Here is a 20,000-nt window from a genome sequence, read left to right as displayed (position 1 = left end):
GGGGGGGGGGTTGTAAGGTTTCTGAAGCTGCGGCCTAATAATCCCAACACCAATCTGCAGCGGGGGCGCGTTGACCCTCAGCAGAACCTTTTTCCCTCCTGCTGTGCAGCTAAACGTCACTGGGAGGTGAGTGGAAGGAAGAACTGCTCAATATCAGGGTGGAAACCGTTTCTAGTCCCGCTTTCCTGCCGGTCTGATGCCAGATTAGAGCAGATTAACATAATCTTGATTCACTCTCTCAGATGGAAGGAACGGGGCAGAGGGAGGAACCATCTGATCTTCTATTCTGACCAGAAGATGCGTTGTTCCTGGGTCTCCTTGTCCTTTAGTCATGGAGGATTGGCTTTCCGGACCTTTCCGAGCTCAGTTGTGCACTGAACAGGGAGTTTATAGTGATTGAGTATCCTCTCCGGTACCAAACCAGGGTGTTTGGAGCTAGCATGCTAAAACAAGAGAAATATAAAGGATGAAGTGATTCGGGGTTGGATTTTATTCCCCTCAGTGGATTACTGGTCCAGCTTCCAGCCCGGGGAGGGACGGTAAAGCCTGTTCCTGTAATCAGATTAGCCAGATTAAACTACCACTTGCATCAATAGAGGACCAACATGTTCCACCTGCTCCAATCCGGCTTTTGTGGATGGTTCAGATGTTTTAGAGGAATCAAACTGTTAGTAGATCCGTCCTCACCAGGCAGTCTCCAAACCTCCTCAACACTTGATCAGACCAGTTTAGCTACAACTAAGTGAAGTCCTTTTCTTTATGTTCTTTAGGTTAGAATGCAGACAACTGATTTTGCACTATTCCAAGCCCTGGAAAAAACACACTCCAAAAAGTCTTAGAAAAAGCTTTTATTTCCTCTTATTTGACCACATATGAAGTTCAACCTGGTCACGCAGCCTCCATGCTCACGTTTCCCTGGAAACCCTGAAGTGTTTGGATGATTAATCCAAACCGGACATCAAGGCTGGTCTGAAACATGTTAAAAACCCAACTTTTTACAGTGTAAAATAAAAACCACAGCAGAACCGTCACCTGATCTCCAGAGTTGGGACATTCGTGATTTTCTTGAGCTCAGGAGCCCATCAGAGCTTCAGCGTGGGGCGCCGTTTCTCACCTGCCGGCTCCGCCCATCGTGTCATTTTATGTGTCCATGAGGAATTTTGAAGACGGTCTTAATGGTCTTAATCTCCTCCTCCATGATGACTCTAAGCTTGTCGGTGACCCAGACGAATTCTTCCTCGGCAGCAGATGATTTCATTGACTAAGAATTCCACCCTAAACCGACTCCTAAGGAGCCCGAGACCAGGCTGAGCTTCCATTCAAAGCTGAAATTCCCCTCATTCCACAGACGCTCGGTCTCCTTCCGACGTGCGTTCCTCACGTGTTCCGACGAATGTTTAGATCCCGAAACTGCGTTTCAGCAATGCCTGAATGGCGAGTGCAGAACATGACAGCTTTCCCCCCTGTGATGAATCGATGACCATGAGTGGCTCTGAACTACCCCCCGCGGTGGTGTCTGGTCCATCAGAGCAGCCCTCAGGTCATTTTCCCCTGAGAATGAGCAGCGTTCGTCTCTACGCTGGCGTTCAAGCAAGAGTCCACACATCCTGGACGCTCCACGGGAGCCTCCTCGCAGCGTGAGAGACGCAGGCCTCCGACAGCACGCCGACACACACGGCGAGCAAGGACAGGCGCCTGCTGCTGTTCAGAACCACTGCGGACAGAGGGGAGGATGTGTGAGTGCACTTGGATTTGAATAAAAACCTGGAAAAATGTCAACTAAAAGTGAGGCCTGTTGAAGTGACTCGATAGCAGCCGCCTCTCTGAGCCAGCAGGCTAGCTGCTAAACCCGGCAGGCTAGCTGCTAAACCCGGCAGGCTAGCTGCTAAACCCAACAGGCTAGCTGCTAAACCCAACAGGCTAGCTGCTAAACCCGGCAGGCTAGCTGCTAAACCCGGCAGGCTAGCTGCTAAACCCAACAGGCTAGCTGCTAAACCCAACAGGCTAGCTGCTAAACCCAACAGGCTAGCTACTAAACCCAACAGGCTAGCTGTTAAACCCGGCAGGCTAGCTGCTAAACCCAACAGGCTAGCTGCTAAACCCAACAGGCTAGCTGCTAAACCCAGCAGGCTAGCTGCTAAACCCAACAGGCTAGCTGCTAAACCCAACAGGCTAGCTGCTAAACCCAGCAGGAACACGTTTCAACGGCTGTTGCCATTGAAATAAGTTAGACAGAGCAAGAAAACTTGCCTTTAAAATCATTTTTTCCATAAAAAGATTGTTTCCAGACATTTTTGGGGTGAGTAGAGGAGTTTCTGTGCGCGTACCTCTGATAGCCTGTGAGTTTGAGGTTAGAACAAACAGCTTGATGAAGCCCAGGCACAGCGGCGAGTAATCGTGCTCCCAGATGACGGCAGGGATGAGCAGGACTTTCCCGTAGCCTGAGAGCAGCAGAGCTCTGAGGAGGGCTCGGACCTCCAGACCCCCCACCGCTGCCCAGAGGAAGAGCAGCAAGCCCGTGCAGAATGCCGACAGCTCTAGAGGAGCGGCAGAAAGCAACATTTTCAGAGGGAGTTCCATCGATGCTGCGCGGCAGCTTGGATACGTGTGAGCGATGAGGTCGGCCTACCCAGGGCAGCCAGACCAAACATCTGGTAGAACTCCCACTCCTTGGTGTACCGGATGAGGTCGGCCGGGTCAGGATTCTGCTCAGAGCCATGGAGCACGGACCACCTGAGGTAGGCCTCACACAGCAGGCAAAACACGCACAGCTTCCAGTGGATCTGCTCGAGGGGCAGATGCAGAACAGATGCAGAACAGATGCAGAAGGGGGGGGGGGGGCAGATTCAAGAAAACACCCTTGATATAAACCGGTGCCACTTACATTCAGGCTTGTGTTGAATAAAATATGGCGAAACGCTTGGGTCTTGCAGAGAATAGCATCAATCAAGATGATGACGAGGTCATATTCGATGTATTTGTCCACCGGCTTCTTACATGAATCCTGTGAGCACATCGCACTACTTTTAATAAGTATGTAGCTGTAAAGGGGCAGGGGCGGTCAAACATACTAATATGTCACAAAAGTGAAGGAAATAACCGAGTTGTGTTGTTATTACGATCTAAAATGAATGGATGATGGAGAATTCAACTCCGTTGCCTTATTTTACCCGATCAGTAGTAGCGACCTAGCATGTTAGCTAGCATCACGAACACCAGCAACTTAAATTAAGAAGTTAAATGACAACGCACACATATGGTTATCTTCAGGATGCCGTTCCTGTAATCCCTGTACAACTCCGGCGATTCGTGGCTGCACTCAACACATCTAAAGTGATCTTCTTCCATTCTTGTCCGTCAAACACTTCGACCAGCGGCTAATGTGAAAGCAACACAGCGGAAGTGAGACCTTTCAAAACAAAAGCCCACATTTCCACCCTCTAACCCGAGTCTTTATCAACCATTTAAAATAAAACTGTGTTTTGTAATTATCTGAAAGTAAATGTAGTTAAATGGCATTTGTTACAAGCGCCACTTGAGTAAGATATGCGGCAGAGAGACAGAGAAAAAAAAGAAGAAATATAAACATATACTGCGTAAATCATTTTTTTACGGAAATGCAAAAACAGGATAATCGACTGATATACATTAAGGTGTACAACACAGATAAACGAAAATAATATTCTTATTTAGAATAAAAATAATGACAGGGAATCCCCGAAAGGGAATTTATACCGATTTCCAACATAACCCTAAAATAATTCTCTCATTTTTTGGAAAACGCCAACTGACGTCACATGTATCAGGCTGTTATTTTGAAAAGTCAAACTGAAAACAGCAGCGTCTCGCTCGCTGGATAAACCGGATGAGCAGCCGCGGGGCAGGTCGGGAAATGCAGTTCTGGGTGTTTCTCCACATGCTCGCGTCCCATTGGTCGTTTGGAGAATCGCGCGTGAGCCTGCAGACGCTTCCGCTCTCCCGCGTCACGCATGCAGCGCAACATGGCCCCTGGCAGCCGGGCCGTGGTGGCGGGGGTCCTCGCCCTGCTCTGCCTGTGCCGGGCCACCTCCTCCTCCGAGGCCTCCTCCCTGACCCTGTTCGACAGCGAGCTCAGCCGGCCGGGCTGCGGCTCCCTGTCCGACTGGGACGAGTACGCGGCCGACTGCGGTAAACTCTGCTCTTGCTGTTGCTTTGCCCCGTCTTCCCGGTCGCGTTCCCGCCGAGAGCTAAAGATGAGGGGGTAGTAGGAAGGGTTAGGGTCGGGGTTAGGGTTAGGGTCGGGGTTAGGGTTAGGCGGGGGCCGGGGCCGGGGCAGATAAGCTGCTGTCGCCGCCCTGGAGGCGAACTTGGGTGTGAGAGAAGCGCTTGGTCGACGTGTTGCGAGACTCCGGAACCGAACAGGAGAGAAAGCTCGGAGATTCCTCAGGAGTGTTTGTCACTAACATGTCGCACATCTGAAGGTCTATGGTGTCTATCCGTCGCTGTGCACACCGTGCACACCGTGCGTGTGCGTGTGCTTATCTCACACGTGACCAGCTGATGTTGGTGGTTTTTCGGTTCTAGTTTCCCTTTAACGGGTGACCATGACCTCGGTACCGGCTCCAACCCACCGTTTCCGGTGTCAATCAAAGCTGCCATCGTGTCGAAGTTTAAAAAATAACCTTCATCGGTCCAATGGCAGCGTTGTGAATAAAGAAATGTGGGTTAAATGTGGATTAAATGTTGGTCCTTAAAGACGTTCGAGGCCCTGTTGCCGTTTTAACGGGATTAATCTCGCAGTGAAGAAATGCAGAAGCTTTCTTTTAAATACTTTAATCCACAAACTGACAAGTTGCCTTTTCGGTTTATTTTGGCCAGACGGGAGCTAAAATGCATTTAGAGCTGTTTTCTGCGTTCCAGAGTCGTCGGTGCTGCAGCTGGAGCCCGACTGTGAGGAGGGGGGGGACCCGTCCTGTGAGTCGACCTTCGCCCTCAACGCTGAGAAGATCCTGGTGAGGCCACCACCCTGATCACACCAGCCCGCAGGACGACCTTTGGCTTCAGAAAGCATCCTTTGAAGACATGCAAGAAAAAAGAATCGGAGCAGAAAACTGTCAATTTGATGAACTTTATGGATTATTAATCACGCTAATTATAAACTATTACGATATTAAAAATCGAACTGGTGGCACAACCTTGATGTGCTTGAATCTGAGAACAAAACGAGATAGTTTTAGTCATCTGACAGTGGCGCGTGTCTTTCCTCTTCTTCCTCTTCTTCTTCCTCTTCTTCCTCTTCTTCTTCTTCTCCATTTTGAAGCCTTCCATTCACACGGGATTTTGCTGTCTGTCCATTTTCCCTCCCCACAGAACCAAGCCAAGCTGTTCATAGAGCAGAAAAAAATCCCCTTTCCTGTTGACAACCAAAACATAAATGAAGAACTTGGTGAGTTGGCCCTTTATTTGAAGTCCAAACCTCGGCTACAGTGGCGAGATGCTCACGTTCTGTTTGCGTTCCAGCTATAGGTTATGTTCTGATAGGCAATGGTCTTTACGATGAAGCCGTCAAACACTTCTCGCTCCTATTACAGGTGAGAATTTGATATTTACCCTGTGAACATGATTTTATTTGCCCTGAACGTGTTCCTGAAGGTCTGTGTCTGTGTCTGTGCTGCAGGGCGACCCGGAGCTGGTCAGCGCCATCTATGGGCGAGGGATCGCTTATGGGAAGAAAAGCCTGCAGGTCAGCCATCCCATAATACAACCTCGGTCAAACCATGCAAATTTAAATGCAAAGGCGGTGCAGGTTATCACCATAACACACCTTTGTGTGGCAAGTGCCGCTGCTTTGATTCAAATTTCAGTCTCTGGGATGTGCACATGCTGATGGCACCAGGGGCCACGGGAGCCTCGGGCCACCGGAGCCTCAGGGGCCTCCGGGGCCTCAGGCCTCAGGGGCCAAGCGTCACCGGGGCCTCAGGGGCCACCGGGGCGTCAGGCCACAGGGGCCAAGCGTCACCGGGGCGTCAGGGGCCTCAGGCCTCAGGGGCCACCGGGGCCAAGCGTCACCGGGGCCTCAGGGGCCACCGGGGCGTCAGGCCACCGGGGCCTCAGGGGCCACCGGAGCCTCAGGGGCCACCGGGGCGTCAGGCCACAGGGGCCAAGCGTCACCGGGGCCTCAGGGGCCACCGGGGCCTCAGGGGCCTCCGGGGCCTCAGGCCACAGGGGCCAAGCGTCACCGGGGCCAGTGTCAGCTCCTCCTAAAGCCTTCTCTTTGTGCACAGGACATAAAGAACGCTGACTTGGCTCTGTACGAGCTCAACAGAGTCATCACCCTGGAGCCAAACTGGCCTGAAGTGTATGAGCAGAGAGCCGAGGTGGGGCCCCACCCTGGGCGCCGGGCAGGACGGTCACGCCTACATATACGCATACATATGGAAGCTTTTGGGTTCATTGATAGCAGAGTGCTTCCTGGTTATCCAGTGGCAAGTTAAAAGGACCAGTTGTCCAAAGTGTGAAAAAAGAGGCGTAAATTCTTCCATTGTCTCATCTGATTGACACTGTCGACTTTGAAATGCTTCCCAACCTGTCTGACCAGTTTCCCAGCTGGTGCAGGCCCTTTCCCTCTGACGGTCGAACCCTGGGTTTAGAGGGAGCTAATGTCTGGACGGCTCTTTGCTCCGGGCAGATCCTGTCTCCTCTGGGGCGCATCAGCGAGGCCCTGGCAGACCTGAGCAGAGCCGTGCAGCTGCAGCCGTCGGCCCGCCTCTACCGGCACCGAGGGACGCTGCTCTTCATCTCAGAGGTCTGACGCTCCTCAACCGTTGCCCTTCTCAGCAGTTGGGCGCCGCGGTCTGAGCTTTGTCATCCTGGCAGGACTACGTGGCCGCGATGGAAGACTTCCAGCAGTCGTTGGAGCTGAAGAAGAACCAGCCGATCGCTATGCTGTACAAAGGCCTCACCTTCTTTCACCGAGGCCTGCTCAAGGTACCGGTGCTGTCAGGGTCATTAGTGCGCTGCAACCAAACCTTATTTAGACGCTTCCTAGTGGAAATGGGAACCACATACATTCCTTTTCTTGTAGCATCACCCTGCCTCTGGCTGGCGTGCTGTCACTCATGAACACGTGTAAATCAGGCTAACGCTGACACAGCAGGTTGTACTGGTACCGTCTGTTTTCAAGCTCTTAACCAGTTATTGACCGTGTGTGCGTTAAAGTGCTGATTCATTTCCCGACCACCTATAAACACACTGAAAACGTATTGATGCTCACGCTTGTTTCCTTCCTCTGCAGCCTCGTGCACGTAGTTTCAGTACAGTGACACCAGCGATTCCGTTTCTCTCAGGCTGTGCGCTGTAAAAAGCAACAAGAGGGAATATCTGTTAGAAAGTGGTTCTGTTACTTATTTTCAATTATTTTAATTATAAGAAATACCCTATTTTCGCGACCATAAGGCCCTCAGTTACGGGCGTGGCCATGGGACAACATACCAGCACGCTAGCTTACAACATGCCTGCTAGCGTGTATTAGCAATGCACTCGCGTACGTCGTCTTCTGTATCCGAAGGGAACGAAATGAATCGGAATTGGCTTTTGCGAAAGTCGGAAAGCATTTCCAGATTTTGGAACTCAGCGCACACAGAAGGTGCCCCGTCCATTTGGGAGAAAAAGTGCGCCTTATGGTCACGAAAATACGGAAGTTTTTGCTCTGGGTTTACGAGCAATAATCAGTAATCTGGTCTTTCCCGATTCAGTGTTGCGCAATCGGTGATTTCTCAGTTGTTGGGAAGCTCTGAGTGTGTCTGTTGTGTGTCTATTGTGTGTTTAGCCTGCAGGTTCCTCCTTTTATTAGTTCTAGTCAGTCAATCAGGCTCTTGTCAGGTTTATGCACACTTAACCTTCTACTCAGGTTAAGCTTTGATATGTGTGTAGGCACCAATTCTATACATGTAATGTGCAGAACAAAGCCCAGTGCTGCAAGCTTTTGACTTTAAAGGTTTTTCAAAAGTCTCAACGAACGGCTGTTGTTAACGCTAACCCTGTCCTAGTAATCTGACGTGTGTTTCCTCTATTAGGAAGCCATTGAAACTTTTAGAGAGGCCTTGAAGTTGAAGTCAGACTTCATAGATGCCTATAAAAGCCTCGGGCAGGCCTACAGGTACATCGATTCTTCACCGTCTGGCAGAGAGAAGAGCTAAATAATGTAAAGAATGGAGAACAGCACCTTCCTGTTCACCAACTAATACGTGCACTTCTGTCCTTTTGGCTCTTCAGAGAGCTGGGTGACTTTGAGTCGGCAATGGAGAGCTTCCAGAAGGCCCTCCTGCTGGATCAGAACCACATCCAGTCACTCCAACTGCGAGGGATGATGCTCTACCACCACGGCTCCCTGCAGGAGGCCATAGGCAACTTCAAGGTGCAGGTCGTCATATTTCCCAGCTGACGCGAGCCACCGTGAGGCCACATTTGCATGTCTTTGACCTGCCTCTCTTCACACGCCTGCTCCAGAGGTGCCTCCAGTTGGAGCCGTACAATGAGGTGTGTCAGTACATGAAGGGGTTAAGTCACGTGGCCATGGGGCAGTTCTACGAGGGCATCAAAGCTCAAACTAAAGTCATGCTCAACGCGCCCCTGCTGGGACAGAAGGCCAGCTCCGAATACCTCAAAGTCAAATATCTGAGAGGTGTGGTCTTTCTGCATCTGCACCCCAGAACATCTCACCAGAATTCCACAGCTTCCAGCCTTCTCTAACAGCTCCCTTGGCTCATTTTCCGACCAGAGTACTCGCGCTACCTGCACTCGCACCTCGACGTCCCAGTAGCAGAGTACAATGTGGACCAGGACCTACCTGGGAACTTTAAGAACCACTGGGCCAAGAACCTGCCTTTTCTAATAGAGGACTATGAAGAACAGCCTGGACTTCAGCCACATATCAAGTAGGTTAGAGGGGAATTGACAGTGGTTCTGTTGGCTGTCCGTCCCTCTTAGATCCAACAAGCATTATGTTCAGTTTTAGCTGAAAATGAAGAATGAAGCTTTTAATGTAGCAGCAAAGCTCATTCACCCCCGTTTCCTGGTGCCGGGTCTGACTCCTTTATTCCTGTGTGGTTCTCAGGGACGTCCTGCCGCAGAACTTCGACAGCTACAGCAGTGAAGTTCAGAAGCTGATTTGCACAGCCGACCACTTGGGGGCGCTAATGCAGTACGACACTCCTGGGTTCTTACCTAACGCAAGAATACACAGAGGTACCCCTGAGGAACGCCGCTCCTGTTTGTTCTGTAATGAGGGCACTCAGAATGTCTTCTTTTCTTCAGCTATGGGTTTAGCCACCGTGGAGGTGATGCAGGCGATGCATCGCACCTGGAGCAACTCCAAAGTCCGAGTTAACGGCAAGACCAGGCAGATGCAGTGGAGGGACATGTTCGATATAGCCGTCAAGTGGAGGAGGTGAGGCGTCTTTACGAGCGGTCGGCCCGTCGCCATCCGTATCTCAGGGCCATAAAGCCCTACGGGGCAAAGATAAAGAGGGCAGAGGTCCATAAGTGGTTTTATACCCCTAAACTGGCTGCACAGAATAAAAGGCTTCCTTTGTTGACGGGTGCATCCGCCTCTTGTGCTCAGGATCGCAGATCCAGACCAGCCAGTCCTGTGGTTGGATCAGATGCCTGCTCGAAGCCTCAGCCGAGGGTTCAACAATCACATCAATCTAATCAGGTGACCACCTGCTTCCCAGCCGTGGAGCGCTGTCACAGCCCACCTTCCGGGTTTTATTACAAATCTTATGGATTCACTTCAAAATAAGCCTTCGGTTGAGATTCCTCTTCACCTTTTCTCCTCCAGAGGACAGATCATAAATATTAGATACTTAGCCTACTTTGACAGCATCCTCGACTTCATCAAAGACAGAATCCTGGTGTATCATGGGTAAATTAGACCAAATATGAACATTAATGCCAATTTTCTCTGGTTTTGCTGGACTGGAAAGTTTTCATTCTCCACCTTTAGGGCGTACAATCCCAGAGGGCTCCTAGAAGTCCGTCAAGCTCTCGAAAATGTGAACAAAGTGGAAGATCTGCTTCCTATAATGAAGGTAAAAGCCACCGACTGATGGATGAGGGATGGATATCCACACAGATGGATGTGGGTGGAGGTCCAGCAGCTAACCCGAACCCATGATGGCACTTGTTGAGTTTGGTGTGTCTGTTCTCTGAAGCAGGTCAACAGTAAAACCAGGGATGGTTTCACCGTCAATTCCAAAGTGCCGAGCATGAAGGATCCTGGGAAAGAATATGACGGCTTCACCATCACCATCACAGGAGACAGGTATGAATGCAGATGGCAGCTGTAGCAAAATACCTTTTGAGACAGGGGTGCTCACACTGTTACAGCATACGAGCTACTGATTATATTTATTGAGAAAACTATGGAGGAGTCTTACGATTATGTTGATGTCTGTTGCGTAACTGCAGATGTTGCTCAACACAACATAATTAACTGTACAGTTTTGGCCATTGTGGAGAACTACTGGGACTTTAGTTCCTTCCTGGTCCTCAGCTCCCTCTTCGCTGGTGTTCAGTGGCGTATTTTCCATCAACAGTCCAAAATGCCGCTCCACGTTTCCCTTCTTTGGTGTCGTGATGGCACACGCACTTTGAAAATGTCACCGTTAAAAAAGTCCTCCCATTCTGTATGAAAGGGATCCGTTTTATTCTCCTGACTCGGTCCAGCTCCCCACTCACTTAATGCCCTTTCTGAAGTTTAAGAGGAAAAAACGAAAGCACTAACAAACTGGCTAGCTTGTTAGCTCTGCTGCACTTACAGCCGTTGTTTGCACAGTGACACAGGTGTCAAAAATTCAGATGTCACATGACTGGCTGGAGATCAGTCATGTGAGGGGACGGATGATGGGCTGACGTCTGTGTTTTTATCGTCATGAGATCTCCCGATAGTACCTTGGCGATCGACCGCGAGATCTAGCGATAGTAAGATTCAAGTTTGGATACAGTTTTCCCACGCTTGTTTCTGTATTTTCAGGGTGGGAAACATGTTATTCTCAGTTGAAACCCAGACGACAGAGGAGCGGACACAGCAGTACCAGTCAGAGGTGGAGTCCATTTACAAAGACCTCACCGCTAAAGGGAAGGCGCTGATGCTGTCCACCGAACTGGGGGTACGGTCACACTGAGGCTAAGGCCCCCGTTCTCGTTAGCATGGAATACTATACTAACCCTGACCCCCTGACCCTGACTCTAACCCTAACCTAACCCCCTGACCCTGACCCCCTAACCTAACCCCCTGACCCTGACTCTAACCCCCTGACCCTGACTCTAACCCCCTGACCCTGACCCTAACCCCCTGACCCTGACCCTAACCCCCTGACCCTGACCCCCTAACCTAACCCCCTGACCCTGACTCTAACCCCCTGACCCTGACTCTAACCCTAACCCCCTGACCCTGACTCTAACCCTAACCTAACCCCCTGACCCTGACCCCCTAACCCTCTAACCCTGACCCTAACCCCCTGACCCTGACTCTAACCCTAACCTAACCCCCTGACCCTGACCCTAACCCCCTGACCCTGACTCTAACCCCCTGACCCTGACTCTAACCCCCTGACCCTGACCCTAACCCCCTGACCCTGACTCTAACCCCCTGACCCTAACCCCCTGACCCCCTATCCCTAACCCTGACCCTAACCCCCTGACCCTGACTCTAACCCCCTGACCCTGACTCTAACCCCCTGACCCTGACTCTAACCCCCTGACCCCCTAACCCTGACCCTAACCCCCTGACCCCCTATCCCTGACCCTAACCCTGACCCCCTGACCCTGACCCTTTAACCCTGATTCGATAGATGTGTGAAGTGACACTGTGGTTGTTTAGGTTTGTCACTGTTGGCTTTATAAAAGCGAACAGGTTTTTCTTGTTTTAGTCTTTGAGATCCGATTTCTTTTTGGGCTTTTTTATTCAAACTTTTCAGATCTGGATTTGGGTGATAAAGAGTCTTTATGTCTGAGCCTCCTGGCTGGGAATCAAACTGCTCAAGGAAAAGTTGTTGATGGAAGCTACAGTTTTTCTGTTACGATTATTGATCCTCTTTTGTTAATTATCTGTAGTTGAGTAGCCTTAAGATGAGGGTTCTGTCATTGACTCTGTCCTTGCAGGATGCCGATGCCGTGTGCAACCTCATCCTGTCCTTGGTTTATTACTTCTGTAACCTCATGCCTCTATCCAGAGGGTCCAGGTAAGATCTCAATCTACTGTTCAGGGTTTTCCTTTAACTATCAACCTAAGAGAGATCCCTCAGTAATAACTAGTTGGCTGTTTATGCCAGTAAACCCGTATCTAATGTGTCCTCAGTGTGGTGGCCTACGCCGTCGTCATGGGCGCAGTGATGGCCAGTGGGAAGGAGGTCATGGGTCGGATCCCCAAAGGAAAGGTAAACTTGACACGTGTTTTTCTGGAACCATGAGTCCCTAAATCAGCCCCCCCCCGTTATAGAAAGCAATCAGTCCGTTTTATTGAAATGGTGGATGATTGAATGCAATCATTTCAGCTGGTGGATTTCGAGGCCATGACCACGCCCAGTCCTGACGGCTTCAGTAAAATGGCAAAATCCTGGATGAATCTGAAAAGGTGTGAAGCCCGAGTGCAGCTGTGTTCGTTCTCCCACTTTTTGGCAGAGACTGAATCTTTGTTGTCCCTCGACAGTCTGCCATCCTGGTACCAAAGTCTTCCATCGGTAGCAGAGGCGTTCCCCTCCACCAGAACCATGATCGAGGTTCTCAACACAGACTCATCCTCACACTGTCCAAAGAAGTCCTAACGGGTCCAGGCAGCAGAGGCCCGAAACAGCGGCGCTGCCGAGCCGATTCGGCCTCCTTCCTCCTTCTGCAACCCAAACGCAGCCGCCTCTCCTCCAGCGGGATGGTGGTACCGCTCGCTTGGTACCGCTCGCTTGGACCGCAAGAGGCCAAATCAGAGTTTCTTCCACTCACTGTTGGCTGAAAGAAGTTTTCTGTCGTATCGGCTCCAAGGCCAGTGCTTAATTTACTTTCTTAGACTATCAGCCTAATCAAAACATCATCTACCATATAGAATAGGTAAACAGTCCTTTATAAACCCCTTAGACATCAGGTTTAATATTCATATGCAGCTAAAATGTATTAGAACTTAAACCCAGAGGAAACAAAACTTCCTCAGTGTTAAAGAAGCGTCCCTTTCCCAGTGTTTCCCCCCTCCAGGTGATAACAGAGACCAGCATCGTCCCAGTTTGGGTTGCAGAAGTTACTCGTCCTCCCCCCGGCGTCACGCTGGAACACCCAAAGCACAAACCTGTCACGGACCAACAACACGACCTCTGAAATCCGACACTTTTGTCAGATTTTATGGTTCCCGTTAATAATTTTAGCAAAGTTTCCAGAATCCAGGCACTTATGAAGTGTGCAGCCGAGATGAATGAGTTGAGAAACGTGGAGCAATCTTCCGATGTGTTGTCTTGCTGCTTGGAGGATGTTTGGAGTCTTGGATTGTTTTCTCATTGTTGCAAATAAAAGGATTAAAGGGGACATTGGTGCTCACCAAAGTGAGCCACAGCCGGAGAAGTCGCTCATTTGTTCATCCAAAATGAAAAAATATAAACTCTCAACAGAACAAAACTATCGTTGACATTCTTGATAATAGAACAGAAAAGAGGGAAACTTCTGCACATTTAAATTAATTGAAGAAAAACCGCATTTAGTTGTAGGAAAAATCAACCTGTTATTTTTCTGTAAGACTTTCAATTCGATAGTGTTTATGAATCTGGTTGGAAGGAAGATTTTGCTCAACCTATTTTTGTTCGAACTTGCAAGATTAAATTTAGAGTCGATGTTTACATGCAGCAACTGCATTTGTTAAAATTCAACAATTTAATTCTCCAGTTGGAGACCGTTTGGACCCTCATTAGCTGCTGCAAACTTGGGATTGTCAAATAAAATAATCGGTCAATTAAAACACTCCTTGAGTGTATTGTTTTAATATCACTGGTTTGCTAAGAAACTTTGCACAAATGGCACGTGTTTAGCATTAAATATCCAATTTTTATTTTAAATACCTGAGCTTAACTATTTGATTTAATAGACGCAGAGTGATATATTCCAATAAAATCAGTTTCTGCAGCTTTTCTCCAATTAGTTCGCATTCAACGTTTTAACGAATAAATATATTAAATTTTGAAATATGATTTGAATCAGTGTGGAATTCACGAACCTGAACCTTTAAATAGTTAAACAAATTCAGAAATGATCCTGCTAAAAAGCTAAAGCGAAGCCAAATGGTTTCTACAGCCGCCGCGTGGGCGCTCGGTGGCCACGTGACAGCCACGTGATCGTAGTGTATTTAAGGACGTCGTTACTCGCCCGCGCGGCAGAAAGCGGCGCTCATGGCCGCGTCAGAGGAGACGGTGTCCGGCAGCCTCGGGCTCCTGCTCGGCCTCAGCGGGGCGCTGCTCCGGGCCGCCAAGCGCGAAGCACAAGGTGAGAAATTAGAGCAAATTTCAACACTTTACACGTTTCATGGCGCACTTTGCAGAAAAAAACTCTGATTTAGCTCCTTTCTGCTCGAATATATTCAGAAACAAATACAATATCCAGCATAAATTATGGTTTTAAAGTCAATTCTATTATTGTTCTTATTAATTTGCTCTGATACAAAGTGGACATGTGACTCGTAATTACACACTTGTAACCGGTGGTTGGGACTCGCAGGTGATGCAGAATAATCCCTGTCATGCTCTTTGCCTCTAACCCAAATCAGCTTTGTCCACTACTGAGGTCCTTTTGTTCTGGCACAGAGTCCCTGGAAGGTTTCGTCCCGCACAAGATCACCACGTTACTGGGCCTGATCTCAGCGGGGGCACAGTTCTACAAAAGGTGAGGCGGTTCACACCTGTAAATCAGTTCTTTAAGGTTGTCCCGTGGTAGTTTGCTTTCTAACCATGATTTCACATTTTAACAGCCTGGGGGTGAAAAAGAAGAGCGAAGCTGAAGCGGTTTGGCAGAAGTATTATCAGTGAGTGAGAATCAGAGGTTTTATGCACCGAGATAACGTCAGATGTGGCGTTCCTCAGGGTTTGGTCTTTGAACCAGGTTTATTCACACGTCAGAAGGTGCTTTTACGAGTAGTTACGAGATAAAGTCCTCAGTAACCTAGCGGCATTTGCACACACCAAAAGTATATGATGCTAATTAAACCAGACTCGTTAACCTTCCTGATAACAGGACCAAGCTCCTATTTCAGAGGTTTCTGCTTATTTAGAGAAAATCACTCATCACCAGTTGTTTGTCTTTCAGTCATGAACCAGTAAAGGAGCAGGTAGAGGAACTTCTGGAGCTCCAGGTTGGTGATTTTAATTTAGACTAGAGGGAGGAGGGGAGGGGAGGGGAGGGGAGAGGGAAGGGGGGAGGGGAGGAGAGGAGAGGAGAGAGGAGGGGAGGGAGGGAGGAGGGGAGGGAGAGGAGAGGAGAGAGGAGGGGAGGGAGGGAGGAGGGGAGGAGAGGAGAGAGGAGGGGAGGGAGGAGGAGGGAGAGGAGAGAGGGAAGGGAGGAGGGGAGGAAGGGGGGGGGAGGGGAGGAGAGAGGAGGGGAGGAGAGAGGAGGGGAGGGAGGGAGAGGAGAGGAGGAGAGAGGGAGGAGGAGGGGAGGGGAGGAGAGAGGGAAGGGAGGAGGGAGGGAGGGGAGAGGGAAGGGAGGAGAGGAGGAGAGAGGGAAGGGAGGAGGGGAGGGGAGAGGGGAGGAGAGGAGAGGAGAGAGGGGAGGAGAGAGGAGGGGAGGGAGAGGAGAGGAGAGGAGGAGAAAGGGAAGGGAGGGAGGGGAGGGGAGAGAGGAGGGGAGAGGGAAGGGAGGAGGGGAGGAGAGGAGAGAGGAGGAGGGAGAGGAGAGGAGAGGAGAGGAGGAGAGAGGGAAGGGAGGAGGGGAGGGAGGAGGAGGAGGGGAGGGAGAGGAGGGAGAGGAGAGGAGAGGAAGGGAGGAGGGGAGGAGAGGAGGGGAGGGGAGAGAGAAGGGAGGAGGGGAGGAGAGGAGGGGAGAGGGAAGGGAGGAGGAGAGGAGGGGAGGAGGAGGGGAGGGAGGGGGAGAGGAGGGGAGAGGGAAGGGAGGAGGAGAGGAGAGGAGGGGAGGGAGGAGGAGGGGAGGGAGAGGAGGGGAGAGGGAAGGGAGGAGGAGAGGAGGGGAGAGGAGAGAGGGAAGGGAGGAGGGGAGGAGAGGAGAGGAGAGAGGGGAGGGAGGGAGGAGGAGGGGAGAGGGAAGGGAAGAGGAGGGGAGAGGAGAGAGGGGAGGAGAGAGGAGGGGAGAGGAGGGGAGGGAGAGGAGAGGAGGAGAGAGGGAAGGGAAGGGAGGAGGGGAGGAGAGAGGGAAGGGAGGAGGGGAGGAGAGGAGGGGAGGGGAGAGGGAAGGGAGGAGGGGAGGAGAGAGGGAAGGGAAGGGAGGAGGGGAGGAGAGGAGAGAGGGAGGAGAGAGGAGGGGAGGGAGGGAGGAGGAGGAGAGAGGAAGGGAGGAGGGGAGGGAGGGAGGGAGGAGGAGGGGAGAGGGAGGAGAGGAGAGAGGGGAGGGGAGGGAGGGAGGAGGAGGGGAGGGAGAGGAGAGGAGGAGAGAGGGAAGGGAGGAGGGGAGGGGAGAGGGAAGGGAGGAGAGGGGAACACCACTATATATATATATATATATATGTGTGTGTGTGTGCGTGTGTGTGTGTGTGTGTGTGTGTGTGTGTGTGTAGACTGAGTGGGACTCTTTCCTGGAGGACGTGGACAGACGTCTGCAGGCAGCAGCCCAGCAGCCCTCAGGAGGGAGCAATGCTGGACACCTGAGCCCGGAGACTCAGGTCAGCGATGGGCGGACTGGAAAGTGAGTCCAGGAGAACTTGGGTCACCTCAGGTTCCGGTTCCAGACGGGCCGTTGAACCGTTGTGTTTTATGGGGTGCAGGAGGGCGACTCTGGGCGACTACCTGGACCAGGGGCAGAAGCTGCTGCTCGTTCTCATCAGACACTTCGGGTGACTGCCGTGACGAGACCACGTGGCCGAGCTGCAGGCCAGTCAGGTCAGTTCTGGGTCAGACCCTGACCCAGAATCTCGACCCCAAGCCGACCCGTTTCTAACCTCCAACGCCCAATTTTTGGCATCTCCGTAGGCTGTGCTGGCGGCTCGGTCGCTCCGGGTCTTGGTGGTGTCCTTCGGCAGTCTTGAGGGAGCTCAGATCTGGCTGGAGCAGACCGGCTGTGCCTTCGACATCGTGTTGGACCCACAGAGAAAGGTCAGGATCCGGTCTTCCTCCAATCAGAACTCACTCAGACTCCTTTGATAATATTTTCCTCACCGCACAACCGGGTTTTCTGTGTGGTTCTGGTGGTTAAACGCCGCTGGTTCTGGTGGTTAAACGCCACTAGTCCTGGTGGTTAAACGCCACTAGTCCTGGTGGTTAAACGCCACTAGTTCTGGTGGTTAAACGCCGCTAGTCCTGGTGGTTAAACGCCGCTAGTTCTGGTGGTTGAACGCCGCTGGTTCCGGTGGTTAAACGCCGCTGGTTCCGGTGGTTAAACGCCGCTGGTTCCGGTGGTTGAACACCGCTGGTTCTGGTGGTTAAACGCCGCTGGTTCCGGTGGTTAAACGCCGCTGGTTCTGGTGGTTGAACACCGCTGGTTCTGGTGGTTAAACGCCACTAGTCCTGGTGGTTGAACGCCGCTGGTTCCGGTGGTTGAACGCCGCTGGTTCTGGTGGTTGAACACCGCTGGTTCTGGTGGTTAAACGCCGCTGGTTCTGGTGGTTAAACGCCGCTGGTTCTGGTGGTTAAACGCCACTAGTTCTGGTGGTTAAACGCCGCTGGTTCTGGTGGTTAAACGCCGCTGGTTCTGGTGGTTAAACGCCACTGGTCCTGGTGGTTAAACGCCACTGGTTCCGGTGGTTAAACGCCGCTGGTCCTGGTGGTTAAACGCCGCTAGTTCTGGTGGTTAACGCCGCTGGTTCTGGTGGTTAAACGCCACTAGTTATGGTGGTTTAAACGCCGCTGGTTCTGGTGGTTAAACGCCGCTGGTTCTGGTGGTTTAAACGCCGCTGGTTCTGGTGGTTGAACGCCGCTGGTCCTGGTGGTTTTTAAACGCCACTGGTTCATGGTTGGTTTGAACGCCACTGGTTCTGGTGGTTGAACGCCACTGGTTCTGGTGGTTAAACGCCACTGGTTCCGGTGGTTAAACGCCGCTGGTCCTGGTGGTTAAACGCCACTAGTTCTGGTGGTTAAACGCCGCTGGTTCTGGTGGTTAAACGCCACTAGTTCTGGTGGTTAAACGCCGCTGGTTCCTGGTGGTTAAACGCCGCTGGTTCTGGTGGTTAAACGCCGCTGGTTCTGGTGGTTGAACGCCGCTGGTCCTGGTGGTTAAACGCCACTGGTTCTGGTGGTTGAACGCCACTGGTTCTGGTGGTTGAACGCCACTGGTCCTGGTGGTTAAACGCCACTGGTTCTGGTGGTTGAACGCCACTGGTTCTGGTGGTTGAACGCCACTGGTTCTGGTGGTTAAACGCCACTGGTTCCGGTGGTTAAACGCCGCTGGTCCTGGTGGTTAAACGCCACTAGTTCTGGTGGTTAAACGCCGCTGGTTCTGGTGGTTAAACGCCACTGGTTCTGGTGGTTAAACGCCACTGGTTCTGGTGGTTAAACGCCACTGGTTCTGTTGGTTAAACGCCGCTGGTTCCGGTGGTTAAACGCCACTGGTTCTGGTGGTTGAACGCCACTGGTTCCGGTGGTTAAACGCCACTGGTCCTTTCTGAAACGTGGCGCTGGGTGCAGATCTACCGGACCTTTGGGCTGGGCTCGTCCTACGCCGACGTGCTGAGGTTCGACTGCCTGCTGCAGTACTCCGAGTACGAGGCCGAGGGCCGGAGCTTCCCTGATGTCCCCTCGCGTCTGCTGGAGGACATCTACCAGGTAGGACCACTTCCTGTTGGACGTTCCAGGTAGGACCACTTCCTGTTGGACGTTCCCGTGTTAGGAGCCGGCTCCTCCAGGGCTCCGTGGGTGGTGGAACCTCTGGACAACAATGTCCTTATTTCCAGATGGGAGGAGACTTCCTGCTGGACGAGGCGGGGACGGTCCTGTTCAGACACCGCTGTCGGACGCCGCTGGACAGGCCCTCGGTCCAGGACGTCCTGCAGGCGGCAGACGTGCGCGTTTGATCGCGGTCGCTACCGACACCACCGAGGAAGACGGACGCTTTGCCTCACATTTATGATGTCACGTCTCGCTCTCGTGACGCCACGAAGAGACGTGACTGAGACGCAGGTGTGACACAGCGGCTGCTCGCCCCCGTCGTGGTGACGCTGCTTCCTTTAAACATCGGAACGCACGAATGGCAAATTCTCAAACTCTTCCTTTTTCTTTCTGATCATATTGTCACCAATTGAAAATGCTTAATGCTAAATGCTAAATGCTGTATGTTTAATTCTACGTGTTTTAGAGTGAATTACGAGTGGTTCAGGTTCCCCTTTTAACGGGTTTCACAGGTTCTGGTCCGGCGGAGCCTCGATCCGCCTGTGATCCACGTCCAGAATGGGCAGAATTTAACTGGTGTAGCTCATAAAGGTCTGATCTCAGGATCCAGGGGGAAATAAGCCGGATGGAATGAATTGGATTCGCACGGAAAGTTTTCAGCCTTTATTGTGAAACTGTGACGTCTGTGAACCATTAAAAGAAATCACACCTCTATCGTCACGCGCTGTTTCTGAGAGATCCGGCAGCATATTGAGAATCGCATCGTTAGCTTCAGATTTATGCGTAAAAAAGGTCAAAGTTGTGTCTAAAGTTGAGCCAACCGTGGCGTCCTAATGCTAACGGGAAGCTAATGCTACAGAAGCAGCCGGAGCGGATTTTAGAGCGCCACTCTGTCGTCGAACTCGCAGAGGTAGTTCATGGCCCGGTCGCAGTAGTGGTCCCACCAGTCCCCGTCGTCCGACGCCATGGCCACGCAGTTCTCCCGCCGGCCTCCGTCCGGTTGGC

General features: G+C 51.5%; 4 protein-coding genes across 6 annotated transcripts in view; 2 read left to right on the top strand and 2 right to left on the bottom strand.

The window, feature by feature from the left end:
• Positions 1-830: 830 nt before the first annotated feature.
• LOC101061455 (protein ARV1-like) lies at positions 831-3,428 on the bottom strand. The gene is made up of 5 exons (XM_029849412.1): positions 3,253-3,428; positions 2,885-3,004; positions 2,630-2,783; positions 2,328-2,537; positions 831-1,714 (listed from the first exon to the last, which is right to left on the bottom strand). The coding sequence occupies exons 1-5, from the start codon at positions 3,346-3,348 to the stop codon at positions 1,587-1,589; spliced, it is 708 nt and encodes a 235-aa protein (XP_029705272.1). The 5' UTR covers positions 3,349-3,428; the 3' UTR covers positions 831-1,586.
• A 525-nt stretch (positions 3,429-3,953) lies between these two features.
• Positions 3,954-13,581, top strand: LOC115246514 (tetratricopeptide repeat protein 13-like). 3 transcript variants are annotated; one of them, XM_029849408.1, is made up of 23 exons: positions 3,954-4,167; positions 4,900-4,991; positions 5,350-5,425; positions 5,500-5,570; positions 5,657-5,722; positions 6,264-6,356; positions 6,578-6,784; positions 6,856-6,966; positions 8,055-8,137; positions 8,254-8,395; positions 8,488-8,662; positions 8,759-8,915; positions 9,095-9,225; positions 9,295-9,427; positions 9,602-9,694; positions 9,821-9,904; positions 9,986-10,070; positions 10,197-10,303; positions 11,015-11,150; positions 12,145-12,224; positions 12,341-12,419; positions 12,537-12,616; positions 12,692-13,581. In XM_029849408.1, exons 1-23 carry the CDS (start codon positions 3,990-3,992, stop codon positions 12,804-12,806), a joined length of 2,574 nt encoding a protein of 857 aa, XP_029705268.1. In that variant the 5' UTR covers positions 3,954-3,989; the 3' UTR covers positions 12,807-13,581. The 3 variants fall into 3 exon arrangements, with proteins under 3 accessions (XP_029705268.1, XP_029705267.1, XP_029705269.1); XM_029849407.1 differs by having other exon boundaries at positions 10,194-10,303; XM_029849409.1 differs by having other exon boundaries at positions 6,668-6,784; positions 10,194-10,303; positions 12,692-12,806.
• Positions 13,582-14,344: 763 nt separating this feature from the next.
• On the top strand, positions 14,345-19,707 carry LOC101080237 (peroxiredoxin-like 2C). Its single transcript, XM_029849410.1, has 9 exons — positions 14,345-14,496; positions 14,814-14,892; positions 14,978-15,031; positions 15,313-15,358; positions 16,733-16,860; positions 16,940-17,054; positions 17,145-17,267; positions 18,795-18,932; positions 19,061-19,707. The coding sequence occupies exons 1-9, from the start codon at positions 14,403-14,405 to the stop codon at positions 19,178-19,180; spliced, it is 897 nt and encodes a 298-aa protein (XP_029705270.1). The 5' UTR covers positions 14,345-14,402; the 3' UTR covers positions 19,181-19,707.
• LOC115252936 (C-type lectin domain family 11 member A-like) overlaps positions 19,644-20,000 on the bottom strand; it is a 1,965-nt gene continuing 1,608 nt past the window's right edge. The window contains exon 5 of the mRNA XM_029849411.1: positions 19,644-20,000. This exon is cut by the window's right edge and continues 285 nt beyond it. Coding sequence (XP_029705271.1) covers positions 19,873-20,000 — 128 coding nt within the window. The 3' untranslated portion in view covers positions 19,644-19,872.

The sequence above is a fragment of the Takifugu rubripes genome, chromosome 16 (assembly GCF_901000725.2).
Source record: "Takifugu rubripes chromosome 16, fTakRub1.2, whole genome shotgun sequence".
Lineage (NCBI taxonomy): Eukaryota > Metazoa > Chordata > Actinopteri > Tetraodontiformes > Tetraodontidae > Takifugu > Takifugu rubripes.
The sequence above is the reverse complement of the archived record's forward strand: the minus strand, read 5'-3'. Positions and strand labels throughout refer to the sequence as shown.

Excerpts from the sequence above, each read along its gene's own strand:
- LOC115246514 (XM_029849407.1), top strand. The coding sequence starts at position 3,990 with ATGCAGCGCAACATGGCCCCTGGCAGCCGGGCCGTGGTGGCGGGGGTC. Across the intron at positions 11,151-12,144 it reads TGCTGTCCACCGAACTGGGG|GATGCCGATGCCGTGTGCAA; the intron begins GTACGGTCACAC and ends CTGTCCTTGCAG. Across the intron at positions 12,420-12,536 it reads GTCGGATCCCCAAAGGAAAG|CTGGTGGATTTCGAGGCCAT; the intron begins GTAAACTTGACA and ends CAATCATTTCAG.
- LOC101061455 (XM_029849412.1), bottom strand. The coding sequence starts at position 3,348 with ATGGAAGAAGATCACTTTAGATGTGTTGAGTGCAGCCACGAATCGCCG. Across the intron at positions 3,005-3,252 it reads TCCTGAAGATAACCATATGT|GATTCATGTAAGAAGCCGGT; the intron begins GTGCGTTGTCAT and ends ATGTGCTCACAG. Across the intron at positions 1,715-2,327 it reads AAACTCACAGGCTATCAGAG|TGGTTCTGAACAGCAGCAGG; the intron begins GTACGCGCACAG and ends CTCTGTCCGCAG.